Source organism: Rhinichthys klamathensis, unplaced genomic scaffold (genome assembly GCF_029890125.1).
Source record: "Rhinichthys klamathensis goyatoka isolate OS25496 unplaced genomic scaffold, OSU_Roscu_1.1 h1tg000105l_1, whole genome shotgun sequence".
In the NCBI taxonomy this organism is placed as follows: Eukaryota; Metazoa; Chordata; class Actinopteri; order Cypriniformes; family Leuciscidae; genus Rhinichthys; species Rhinichthys klamathensis.
Window position 1 is genome coordinate 36,887 of NW_026606644.1, and position 13,114 is coordinate 50,000.

Consider the following 13,114-nt stretch of genomic DNA (forward strand, 5'->3'; position numbering starts at 1 on the left):
AAGCAGCTCAACTGTTTAATAACATTAATAACTGACAACTGAGTAACAGATCAGCATATTAGAATGATTTTTGGAGGATCAATGTCACATGTCTGTCCTGTCTTGGTTATGCACTTGAGTGTTTTGTTATGTTGGGCCATGTGCTCTTGTTATTGTCTGGTCCCTCCCCCTTGTTATCTGATTATTGGTTTATTTGTCCCACCTGTTATCCTCGTTACCCACCTTATTTGCCTTCCTATTTAGTCTTCCTGTGTTTGCTGTCCTGTGCTCGTTCGTTGTATTTGTTACGTGTATTCGTCGTGTTGAGTTCTGTTCCTGCCCTGCCTTGTTTGTTCTGGATTAAGGTTGTACGTTGTAGTTTTCTTTTGTTTATTTTATGTTTTGGTCCTTATTAAATATTTCTTACTCTGCACTTGAATCCACGGATTTATTCCACACCACGCACCGTGACAGAACGAACGAGCCATTATGTGGATTCAGCGGAGCGAACTTTGTCCTGCAGAAAGGGAGAATGGGATTTCTCTTTTAAAATATTTCTCCCTGTGCGCTCAAAGGAATGAGGAGAGGAGGGCAGCAGAGTCTTCTCCACTGGCCTCTTCGGAAAGAAAATCATTGTCACTGGATCCGTCCAGTGTTGGTACTCCGTCGATGGTTTTAGCCAGCCCCGAGTCTGCGCATATCCGTCAGAAGGGACGGAGGAGGAGGAGGAGACATGCGCCTGTCCATTCGGAGACTGTTCATGTCACGTCTGCCCAGCGAGAGACTGCTCACGTCACGTCTGCCCAGCGAGAGACTGCTCACGTCACGTCTGCCCAGCGAGAGGCTGTTCACGTCACGTCTGCCCAGTCAGAGACTGTTCACGTCACGTCTGCCCAGTCAGAGACTGTTCACGTCCCGTCTGCCCAGTCAGAGACTGTTCACGTCCCGTCTGCCCAGTCAGAGACTGTTCACGTCCCGTCTGCCCAGTCAGAGACTGTTCACGTCCCGTCTGCCCAGTCAGAGACTGTTCACGTCCCGTCTGCCCAGTCAGAGACTGTTCACGTCCCGTCTGCCCAGTCAGAGACTGTTCACGTCCCGTCTGCCCAGTCAGAGACTGTTCACGTCCCGTCTGCCCAGTCAGAGACTGTTCACGTCCCGTCTGCCCAGTCAGAGACTGTTCACGTCCCGTCTGCCCAGTCAGAGACTGTTCACGTCCCGTCTGCCCAGTCAGAGACTGTTCACGTCCCGTCTGCCCAGTCAGAGACTGTTCACGTCCCGTCTGCCCAGTCAGAGACTGTTCACGTCCCGTCTGCCCAGTCAGAGACTGTTCAACTCCCGTCTGCCCAGTCAGAGACTGTTCACGTCCCGTCTGCCCAGTCAGAGACTGTTCACGTTCCGTCTCCCTTCATGGTCCTGGACTATCTGGAGCGTCTGGCTCGGATCCTGGACATGCCAGTGTCTGCTGTTCCAGAGCCGGAGCCAGAGCCAGTGCCCGTTCCAGAGCCGGAGGCAGAGCCAGTGCCCGTTCCAGAGCCGGAGGCAGAGCCAGTGCCCGTTCCAGAGCCGGAGGCAGAGCCAGTGCCCGTTCCAGAGCCGGAGGCAGAGCCAGTGCCCGTTCCAGAGCCGGAGGCAGAGCCAGTGCCCGTTCCAGAGCCGGAGGCAGAGCCAGTGCCCGTTCCAGAGCCGGAGGCAGAGCCAGTGCCCGTTCCTGAGCCGGAGGCAGAGCCAGTGCCCGTTCCAGAGCCGGAGGCAGAGCCAGTACCCGTTCCAGAGCCGGAGGCAGAGCCAGTGCCGTCTGCCTTCATGGACCTGGACTATCTGGAGCGTCTGGCTCGGATCCTGGACATGCCCGTGTCTCCTGTTCCCGAGCCGGAGCCAGTGTCTGCTGTTCCAGGGCCGGAGCCAGTGTCTGCTGTTCCAGGACCGGAGCCAGTGTCTGCTGTTCCAGGACCGGAGCCAGTGTCTGCTGTTCCAGAGCCGGAGCCAGTGTCTGCTGTTCCAGAGCCGGAGGCAGAGCCATTGCCCGTTCCAGAGCCGGAGGCAGAGCCAATACCCGTTCCAGAGCCGGAGGCAGAGCCAGTGCCCGTCCCAGAGCTGGAGCCAATGTCTGTTCCAGAGCCGGTGCCTGTTCCAGAGCCAGTATTTGTTTCTGTGTTTGTGTCTGTTTTTGTGACTGTTACAGTTCTTGTGGCTGTTCCTGAGCCGGTGTCTGCTGTTCCTGAGCCGGTGTCTGCTGTTCCTGAGCCGGTGTCTGCTGTTCCTGAGCCGGTGTCTGCTGTTCCTGAGCCGGTGTTTGCTGTTCCAGAGCCTGAGCCACCGCCCTGGCCGCCCGAGGGGTCTGCTTCGCCCTGGCCGCCCGAGGGGTCTTCACCGCCCCGGCCGCCCGAGGGGTCTGCTCCGCCCCGGCCGCCCGAGGGGTCTGCTCCGCCCCGGCCGCCCGAGGGGTCTTCACCGCCCCGGCCTCCCGAGGGGTCTTCACCGCCCCGGCCTCCCGAGGGGTCTTCACCGCCCCGGCCTCCCGAGGGGTCTTCACCGCCCCGGCCTCCCGAGGGGTCTTCACCGCCCCGGCCTCCCGAGGGGTCTTCACCGCCCCGGCCTCCCGAGGGGTCTTCACCGCCCCGGCCTCCCGAGGGGTCTTCACCGCCCCGGCCGCCCGAGGGGTCTTCACCGCCCCGGCCGCCCGAGGGGTCTTCACCGCCCCGGCCGCCCGAGGGGTCTTCACCGCCCCGGCCGCCCGAGGGGTCTTCACCGCCCCGGCCGCCCGAGGGGTCTTCACCGCCCCGGCCGCCCGAGGGGTCTTCACCGCCCCGGCCGCCCGAGGGGTCTTCACCGCCCTGGCCGCCAGATGGACTCTCTGTTTTGCCCTGGTCTGTCCGACCCGCCCTGCCCTGGTCTGTCCCGCCCTGGTCTGTCCCTCCCGTCCCGCCCTGGTCTGTCCCTCCCGTCCCGCCCTGGTGTTTCCTTCCGCTCCCGCCCCGGTTTTATGGAGCGTCTGGTAGCCGCTCCATAGGGAGGGGGTAGTGTCACATGTCTGTCCTGTCTTGGTTATGCACTTGAGTGTTTTGTTATGTTGGGCCATGTGCTCTTGTTATTGTCTGGTCCCTCCCCCTTGTTATCTGATTATTGGTTTATTTGTCCCACCTGTTATCCTCGTTACCCACCTTATTTGCCTTCCTATTTAGTCTTCCTGTGTTTGCTGTCCTGTGCTCGTTCGTTGTATTTGTTACGTGTATTCGTCGTGTTGAGTTCTGTTCCTGCCCTGCCTTGTTTGTTCTGGATTAAGGTTGTACGTTGTAGTTTTCTTTTGTTTATTTTATGTTTTGGTCCTTATTAAATATTTCTTACTCTGCACTTGAATCCACGGATTTATTCCACACCACGCACCGTGACAATCAAGTGACACTAAAGACAGCTTTTGCAAATTATATCTTAAACTATATTAAAATAGAAAACCTATATATATATACAGTATATATATATATATATATTCTCAAGATTACAGTTTTCTCTGTATTTTTGATCAAATAAATGCAGGCTTGATGAGCATAAGAGACTTATTTCAAAAATATAACATTTGAGATGAAGTTGTTGTCACCATGAAATCAAAATTGCCAATTCATATTTTTATGGAATATTGCAGCATTTGTTTTAAATGATGTATCCCTGCACATCATTATTATTATTATTATTTTTTCAAATTCATGTGCCCTTGTAATCTTTCATCAAAATAACCTCCCCTCCCTCTCACAGTGACATCACTTCTCTTCTCTGATGATGTTTACTGGCGTGAGGGCTGGACAAACATGAGATCACTGCAATAACAAACAACAACCATTCAACCATCCAATCAATTCCTGATAGACAAAATCATGCCTCGCTCTACATTTATTCTTGTTTGAGAAGCTGTTTTACTTGGATATGTCACAATAGCAATTTCCATTTCATGCCGAATTTAAATAATTCACAACTGAGAATTCCATTGGTTGACCAATCATAACAGACTGGGCCAGCTGACCAATCAGAGCAGAGCAGACTGGACTTTTCAGAATGGTGTGTTTTAAAGAGACAGGAACTAAAACTGAAAAGAAGTGCTGCAGCAATGTACAGTATGATAATTTATTTCATTTCATTTTTAAATCATGTAAATGTATTCTAGGAGAGCCCCAAAATAAGTAAATAGCCAAAAGCCCTGAGTCAATAGCAGTACAATAATGGACATGTGATGTTGAAACACAGATCAATCTTGAATCTAAAGCTCTGAAGGACCTTGAGCTCTCAGCTGCACGCTGCTTCCCACAGGACTTCATCTTAATATTTAATCATTTAATAGAGGGACTCCAGTTCAGAGTGCAAAATGACACCATCACACTACATTTGTCTTGCAGAAGTGCATTCTGATGAGAGACGTGCCTCTTTGTGAGCAAGTCAGATGCAAGATAAAGAGATTTGTGTAAATGACCCTCATTTGAGAAAACCGCATGAGGATTCTCTTCAGGAACGGCTGCTTTATGACAGGCCTGATGATTGTTTATTAAAAAGCTTAAGATGTGTGTATGTGTGTTCGCCAGCACAAACGTGTCAGCAGAATTAATGATTACGCCGCTGGGTTTCTGCGCAGTTACTCTTGAGTTCGTGCCCACAGACTTCGACATGTTGTCACCGTAACATTATCAAGATGATTAACACTGTATCTGAACTGAGAGCGAGTGGAACAACGCCACATTAGATCAGTATAATCAACAAACCAGTCTATGCTGCAAGAGCATGTTGATAATGAAGGGTGTAGTAATGTCGTTGCATTTCGCCGCTGTAAACATGAGGGAAGAGATTCCACAAGCCCAGAGCAGTGTTGCTATTGTTAATATAAACTAGAACTATTAAAAATAGTTTTTGGTCATTTAAAGTGTAACTTCACTGATTTTCAATCAGTTTTGTATTGTTACAATGTCAGTAGTATACTATATGTAAATGAACAATGTTTACTCGAATTTCATGTTTATTTGTCAGCTAATTCTGCCGGATGACGTGAAATGCTTCCGTGAAAACTGCCGATTGTACTTCCGCATTTTTTAATTCCCCCCACAGACAGTCGGATTGACAGAGGGTTATTAACAGAACAGTTATTGTAATTGTAGGTTTATCACTGAAAATGGTAGCATACTATGTCTACTCTTTAAACAGCATTATGGTAAAAATGGAACACTATGGCAACAGCTTTATTACTTGTAAGCTTCGGCGGGTTGGGAAGAACTGACCGAACGGCTTTTTTCTTCTTCAGTTTTTTCCTCTCTGTTTGGCCTAAAACACTGTGTTCGTGGTCATCCAGTTTGAAATGTTGACTACAAACATGGAGGATCTTCAGATTTTCACACAGCGTTCTCTCTGTATTTACGATGCTGTGCAGCCTTTAGCCTCAGCCTACAACACACTGGATCCTTCACTGGAAAAAACGAAAGTTACTCACTAGCGCTAAACGTTTACTCTTTGAATTCCTGCACCTGGGAACAATACAAGTCAAAACCATTATGACTACAAGTTTGCTAGGAGGTATTTTCTACTAAAGCAAGGCGGTATTTGACTCTGGTAAGCATTGGACGACAACATGCCCAGTGCATTATGGGTGTTGAAGTTTTCCTACCTATTTAGCAAAAGCAGAGAATGTCTAATAAGGGGAGAACTCCCACTCTCAGTAAACTTCCGGCTTCTGAACTGGTTGCAGTTCCACTCTGGTTCCATATGAGGGCGCTCACAGGACGAGTGCAGAATGAATGGAGGTCTATGGAGCTATACCCCTCAAAATCCACTTTTCTCAGGATATAATTTTTTGTCTAGTAATTTGAATGTTGTTTTCTAAAGGAGATGCAAAGAAATGACAGATTACTGGGTGTTAGATTTTTTTAGAGTCACTTATTTGCTTTAAAAAGTCTTTTAAAATGTCAATGGCGTCATACACATCGTACGACCAGAGATACTGGTTTACGGCCATCCTTCAGTCACTTTGGTGCTTTCGCGCTCTGCACTTTCCTTTCTCTCGAGGCATCGACAACACAGCTGACACGGGTAAATACACGTGCTAGAAGAGTTAAGTCCGCCTTAACATTGGTCCCGCTTCGGATGCCACGATGCCATCAAGCGGTATCTGTGGTCGTAATCAGTCCTTCACTGACCAACCAGCATTCAGTAGCAGAATGCTAGCGTGTTATGGGCAACAACAACTCAACCTGTAAGAAATCGAAAGGACATAAGTACTCGTTCTTTCAACTTTCGACCTATAATAACCCATGTTGAACTTGCAAAACCTACATTCAAATCTGAGATTTCTCAACGGCAATCGGGTGAAAGAGACACATTTAGCCGTCTAGCTCCATAGACTCCCATTCATTTTGCACTCGGACGATCGCCCCCAGTGGAACTCTGGTGGAACTACAACCAAAATTCGGTTCAATAGGACTTAATAGGGAGTGGCCAGGCTTTCCGTAGACAGGCTTTGGCAAAAGGTAAGACAAGTGCTTTTTTTCTGTTTCTCTAGTCATGTAGCACCGATTTAAAAAATGCTTTCTACTGTATAGGTCACAAAATTGTATTAAAAGCCCTTCTTGAACTTATTCATTCCAGTCATATACCTCTGATGTGATCTGTGTGTGTGTTTCAGCTTACCACCATCCCTGTCTTCAGGAGCAGGTAGTGTACCGTCTGTGTGACGTCGGCTGCGTGTATCAGGTTGTGGTAGGGGTTTTTATGTTTGCTGTAACCCACTTCCAGAGCCTCCACAAATGAGACCAGCGCTGATACAGGGATCTGTCAGAGATACGGTGTTAATAACTCTGAAAAAGACCATTACAGCCCTCTACTCTCACTTCTTCAAGAGTTGTTTTCACCTTGAAGCGGCTGATGAGGTCGTATCGGGTGAGGAGCTCATAGAAGATGAATTTGAGTGAGTGGTCGCCACTCGACTCGTTCAGAGCAAACACATCAAACGACCACTTATCCACATTCTGAGAAGAAAAAGCAGAGAAACAAACTCAGCACACAGATATTCTTCCCCTCTGCACATTCAACGTAGCACCTTCCGTCATGCCAGGTTTGATGCTAAACACTATTGGTTCTCATGTGTCGACTAAGAAAATGAATGCAATGTGAAATATTCCTTTAAGAGAAAAGACTGTTTTATGCATTTTTGTGTCCCTACATTTAAACTTTTTATTTTTAGTTACATTAAAGGGGTCATATAATGCTATTCTCATACAAGTTAATTTGATTCTTTAGGGTCTAAATGAAAAGTTTGTTATATACTTCAATTAAAAATTCTCATTAGTATTGTAAGAAAACACTAATTTTACCTGGTCAAAAACAGCTCTGTTTTCAGCACTCCGTTTCAGTGCATACGCCTTTAAATGATAATGAGCTTCGCTCTCTCCGCCCCTCTGTTCTGCTGGCGTTTTGATACAACGCACGTGGAGTGTTGCCTTGACAACAGTTGAGGGTATATTTTGGAGAGAGAATGGCAGCGGGAGTCTCTGAGGACATCTGTGCAACCGTATCAATTTGAACCGGAGTCGGACCCGAAACAAGATGACAGCCGCTAAGAAGTTCGACAATTAAGGCTCGAACAGGACGTTTCTGAATGGTTGGTTAACATAATGGGCCCTATTTTAACGATCTGAAACGCAAGTGTCAAAGCGCAAAGCGCAAGTAACTTTGTGGGCGGATCCCGGCGCTGTTGCTATTTTCCCGGCGGGATAAATGCCTCTTGCGCCTGGCGCAAATCTAAAAGGGGTTGGTCTGAAGTAGCTTCATTATTCATAGGTGTGGTTTGGGCGTAACGTGAAATAAACCAACCAGAGCGTCATCTCACATTCCCTTTAAGAGCAGGCACGCTTGTTCTAAAGCGGATTCCTATTATAACGGCGGATTTGCCAGGCGCGCGCCAGGAGCGGTTCACAGCCGAGGAGAGCAACGTTCTCGTCAGGGCCGTAAAACACAGAGAAGTGACATTGGGGATGGAGAAACCCACCCAAATTAACTTCTGTTAAACAGGCGTATGATAATTTGGGTAAATGTGTAAACTACATGTATGCTTTTATAATAAATTGTCTATTTATCTATCTATCTATCTATCTATCTATCTATCTATCTATCTATCTATCTATCTATCTATCTATCGTAATAATGTATGATTTGCAAAAATGAAAACTGCTGCTTATGAGAGAATCAAAGTGTATGCGCGTTGTGCACACGCTACATTGATTATGGCCAAGCATGCGCCCTTAAAATAGCATAATGAACAACGCGCAACGCGCCACTGACTTTAGACTAGGTTTTTTCTGGTCAGTGGCGCAATTGTTTTATAGAACAGCAAAATAGCATGAGGGAAAGTTTGCGCCGGAACACGCCTCCTCTTTGCGCTAAACCGCCCCGGGGAGCGCAAGTGTATTTCTTAGTTAACCGACGTGTGTCTGTGGAGGGAAAAGTCCGCTTTGCGCGGGTGCAAAATAGGAATGATACATGCGTCAGTGTACAAAGTCATTTGCGCCGGGTGCAAGATAGGGCCCAATGTCACTTTGATCTATCTTTGTATGTACTGGCAGGGTAGAGTAACTTAGTGAGATGTACGAACGCTGTATGTGTTTACTGATGTATACATACTCAGTTTGTAATAACACAATAACAATAACGCGTTGTTCATTATAAACGTGGGATTATGAATTATATTGAGAACGTCGTATAGAAAACATGCCGTAATGTACCCTGAGTTTAAACCTTAGCCGCATTCATCGTGAAGCGTGCAAGCGATTTGCAAAGATTAATATAAAGGTTAATAAAACTTTATACTCACTTCTTCTGGAGGTGCAGCAGGGACACGAATAGTTGGTACCGGTTCTTTTTTCAGGAGCAGCTTCTTAGCAAAACCAGCTTTATAACTTACTGATCCTCGTTTATAAAGCAGTCTGGTGAGAAAAGATTCGCGAATCACGCAAACATGAGAGCATTGACGTTGCTCGTGGGGAATATTCCCTTCGAAAACAAAACTCAGCAACTTACTGCGTATTCAGCGATTCGGATTTAGGAACATCAAAATGACTGCTGTGTTCCTTATTACACCCAAGAACAGAACACCACAATCGCTTAGACGCCATTCTGCTCCAGTGTATCAACAATGGCGGACTATGATGACAGCTCGCTCAGGGCGGGTATGTGTTGAAACGCTGCTATCAATCAAAAAATCGTGGGAGGGGCATCCGTTTTATTGACGTCACAAAAACGAACGGCTCGATTTGAGACAGGGGAAAATATATGAGGAGATTAAAACAAAAACACTGGATACATTTTTTTCATTATATGATGGTTGTGTACAGGCACTGCCAACACACATTTCAGTACAATCAACTTGAAAAAGTGCATGTACCATTATATGACCCCTTTAAAACTGCCTTTAGAAATGCTGTATTATAACTTAATTTATATCTGTTAATTTTTGTTTTTACCTTGTCTCAGACCCTGACTTTTAAGCTTAAACTTATTATTAAGGTCTTTATTATTAGGGCCCAAGCCTTGAAAAGGCGAAGGCCCTATTGTTTTCCTTAGGATTATTATTAGGGCCCAAGCCTTGAAAAGGCGAAGGCCCTATTGTTTTCCTTAGGATTATTATTATTATTATTATTATTATTATTATTATTATTATTATTATTATTTTATCGACTATTCGGGCACTTTTGGGGCTCTTAACGTGCACGAAAACTCTTGAAACTTTGCACACTGGTCAGAACCCGCGGCCATCAGGGCCGGGCTGAAGCTGGTACCCGGGCGTGGCAGGGGGGCTCGACAGCGCCCCCTGGAACGGGGTCCGAAAACTTGGTCCATAAATCAAACACGCTTCCATGTAATAATATGAAACTCGGTACACATATAGATCTCATCGGTTCATATATCCTTTGTACTTTTACTTTTTACCCCAGCCCAACAGGAAGTCGGCTATTATGGTTTGTTTGGAAGCGTATGCCCCTGGAATTCGATATACTCCTCCTAGAGAATTCAACCAATCGCAACGAAACTCGGTCAGCATGATGTCAAGACATTGAGGATGAAAAATTGCCAGGGGATTTTTCATATCTCGAACGGTTTGGCCGTGGCGAGGAAACGAATTTATGGCGAATAATGGAAACAGGAAGTGTGTTATAACTTCTGCATACATTAACTGATCTTGATGAAACTTCAACAGTATGTTCGCTGTAAGAGGCCGATCACATGGATGTGACTATTGTGAGTCAAAGTTATAGCGCCACCAACTGGCAGCAGGAAGTGTGTCACTTTCTAAATGCTTTTGACAAAAGTGGGGGGGTTAGTTTTATCTACAGTTACAAAACTCAGCGTGTATATTCTTCTCCTCAAGCCAAACAACTTTCTAATTTAAAGTAATTAGCTCCGACCCTCAGAAAGTCAGATATTGTGGTTTGAATAGGGTCATTTTCTCTCTCTCTCTCTCTGAGCCAATATGGCAAGCCGCTTTAACATTTAATCATATTAACCTACTAGTCTCTATTTTCATGCTACTAGTACTTATTTTTAGATACTAGTATCTATTCCATTAAGTACTGGTACTTATTCATTAGCGACTAGTGCTTATTCTTTAATACTAGTGCCTATTCTTTAGATACTAGTGCTTATTCTTTAGATATTCTTTTGAATACGTATTAGTAGCTAATGAATAAGTACTGGTATCTATTTAATAGGTACTAGTATCTAATGACTTAGTACTAGTATTTATTGAATAAATACTAGTATCTATTAATAGGTACTAGTATCTAAAAGGTCATTTTCTCTTTCTCTCTCTCTGAGCCAATATGGCAAGCCGTTTTAACATTTAATCATTTTAACCTACTAGTCTCTATTTTCATGCTACTAGTACTTATTTTTTAGATACTAGTATCTATTCCATTAAGTACTAGTACTTATTCATTAGCGACTAGTGCTTATTCTGTTTAGAATATTCAAAGTGCTTATTCAATTTTTTTGCTTATTTATATTTTCAGAGCAGAAAATCCGATTTTTCTGCTTATTCAATATTGCATCTAAAAATGTAAGTGACTTGACGTGTGTGTGTGTGTGTGTGTGTGTGTGTGTGTGTGTGTGTGTGTGTGTGTGTGTGTGTGTGTGTGTGTGTGTGTGTGTGTGTGTGTGTGTGTGTGTTTGTTTTTGTGATATATGAGGACACAAATGTGTATAATGACATGCATATTACACTGGTATTACAACTTACACGTGATATATGAGGACATTGCATGTGTCCTCATATTTCAAATAGCTTAAAAAACATAAAAAACAATGGGGGTTTTTTTATGTAAAAATGCAGCATGTCTCCTGTGATGGGTAGGTTTAGGGATAGGGGCAGTGTAGGGGGATAGAATATACAGTTTGTCCAGTATAAAAGTCATTACGCCTATGGAATGTCCTCATATATCACAAAAACAAAGCTGTGTGTGTGTGTGTGTGTGTGTGTGTGTGTGTGTGTGAGAGCTAGTGCTTATTCTTTAGATATTCTTTTGAATACGTATTAGTAGCTAATGAATAAGTACTGGTATCTATTTAATAGATACTAGTATCTAATGACTTAGTACTAGTATTTATTGAATAAATACTAGTATCTAGTAAGTATCTAAAAGGTCATTTTCTCTTTCTCTCTCTCTGAGACAATATGGCAAGCCATTTTAACATTTAATCATTTTAACCTACTAGTCTCTATTTTCATGCTACTAGTACTTATTTTTTAGATACTAGTATCTATTCCATTAAGTACTAGTACTTATTCATTAGCGACTAGTGCTTATTCTGTTTAGAATATTCAAAGTGCTTATTAAATTTTTATGCTTATTTATATTTTCAGAGCAGAAAATCCGATTTTTCTGCTTATTCAATATTGCATCTAAAATGTAAGTGACTTGACGTGTGTGTGTGTGTGAGAGAGAGAGAGAGAGAGAGAGAGAGAGAGAGAGAGAGAGAGAGAGAGAGAGAGAGAGAGAGAGAGAGATTGTGTCTGTTACAGTGACAAGAGTTTAACCCTTTAAGGCCTTGTCTTTTTGGATATATATCTTTTTTTATAAAAAAAAATGTGCATACAACCCATATATTTTAAATGTATTGTTTGCTTTAAATTAAATTAAGATTTTATGTTTGGTAATTGAACCTAAATAAATTAATTAATGTGCTATATTTCAGATCAATATATTTGTTTTCCTTCATTTTAATCAACACTAACTTTATTCTCATCTGAATTATAAAGAATTTATTTCTGTATAAAATAAAAAATCCTGAATAATCCAGACCAACCAGAGCACACTATTTCTACAACATCATCAGTGCTGAAGCGAAACTACCAGAGCCGTTCGGCAGATAGCGAGCAGATATTTTGTGTCACGTCGTGCACAATAACCCTAAAGGCACCAGGGTGGCGGTGCCACCGGCTTTATATATATATATATATATATATATATATATATATATATATATATATAAATATAGCTGCGAGCAGCGATGAAGGGCCAAAGCCGGCGGCACCGCCACCCTGGTGCCTTTAGGTAACTAAAGGCACCGGGGTGGCGGTGCCACCGGCTTGGGCCCGTAATCGCTGCTCGCAGCTATATTTAGGGCCCAAGCCTTGAAAAGGCGAAGGCCCTATTGTTTTCCTTAGGATTATTATTATTATTATTATTATTATTTTATCGACTATTCGGGCACTTTTGGGGCTCTTAACGTGCACGAAAACTCTTGAAACTTTGCACACTGGTCAGAACCCGCGGCCATCAGGGCCGGGCTGAAGCTGGTACCCGGGCGTGGCAGGGGGGCTCGACAGCGCCCCCTGGAACGGGGTCCGAAAACTTGGTCCATAAATCAAACACGCTTCCATGTAATAATATGAAACTCGGTACACATATAGATCTCATCGGTTCATATATCCTTCGTACTTTTACTTTTTACCCCAGCCCAACAGGAAGTCGGCTATTATGGTTTGTTTGGAAGCGTATGCCCCTGGAATTCGATATACTCCTCCTAGAGAATTCAACCAATCGCAACGAAACTCGGTCAGCATGATGTCAAGACATTGAGGATGAAAAATTGCCAGGGGATTTCTGATATCTCG

General features: G+C 44.4%; 1 protein-coding gene across 5 annotated transcripts in view; it reads right to left on the bottom strand.

The window, feature by feature from the left end:
• Positions 1–13,114, bottom strand: part of pde1cb (phosphodiesterase 1C, calmodulin-dependent b) — a 139,231-nt gene that overhangs the window by 23,779 nt on the left and 102,338 nt on the right. For all 5 annotated transcript variants that reach the window (XM_056253422.1, XM_056253421.1, XM_056253424.1 and 2 more), the window contains 2 exons: positions 6,858–6,974; positions 6,637–6,777 (listed from right to left, as the gene is read on the bottom strand). In XM_056253422.1, the coding sequence (XP_056109397.1) occupies positions 6,637–6,777; positions 6,858–6,974 (258 nt within the window). The remainder of the gene's footprint in view (positions 1–6,636; positions 6,778–6,857; positions 6,975–13,114) is intronic.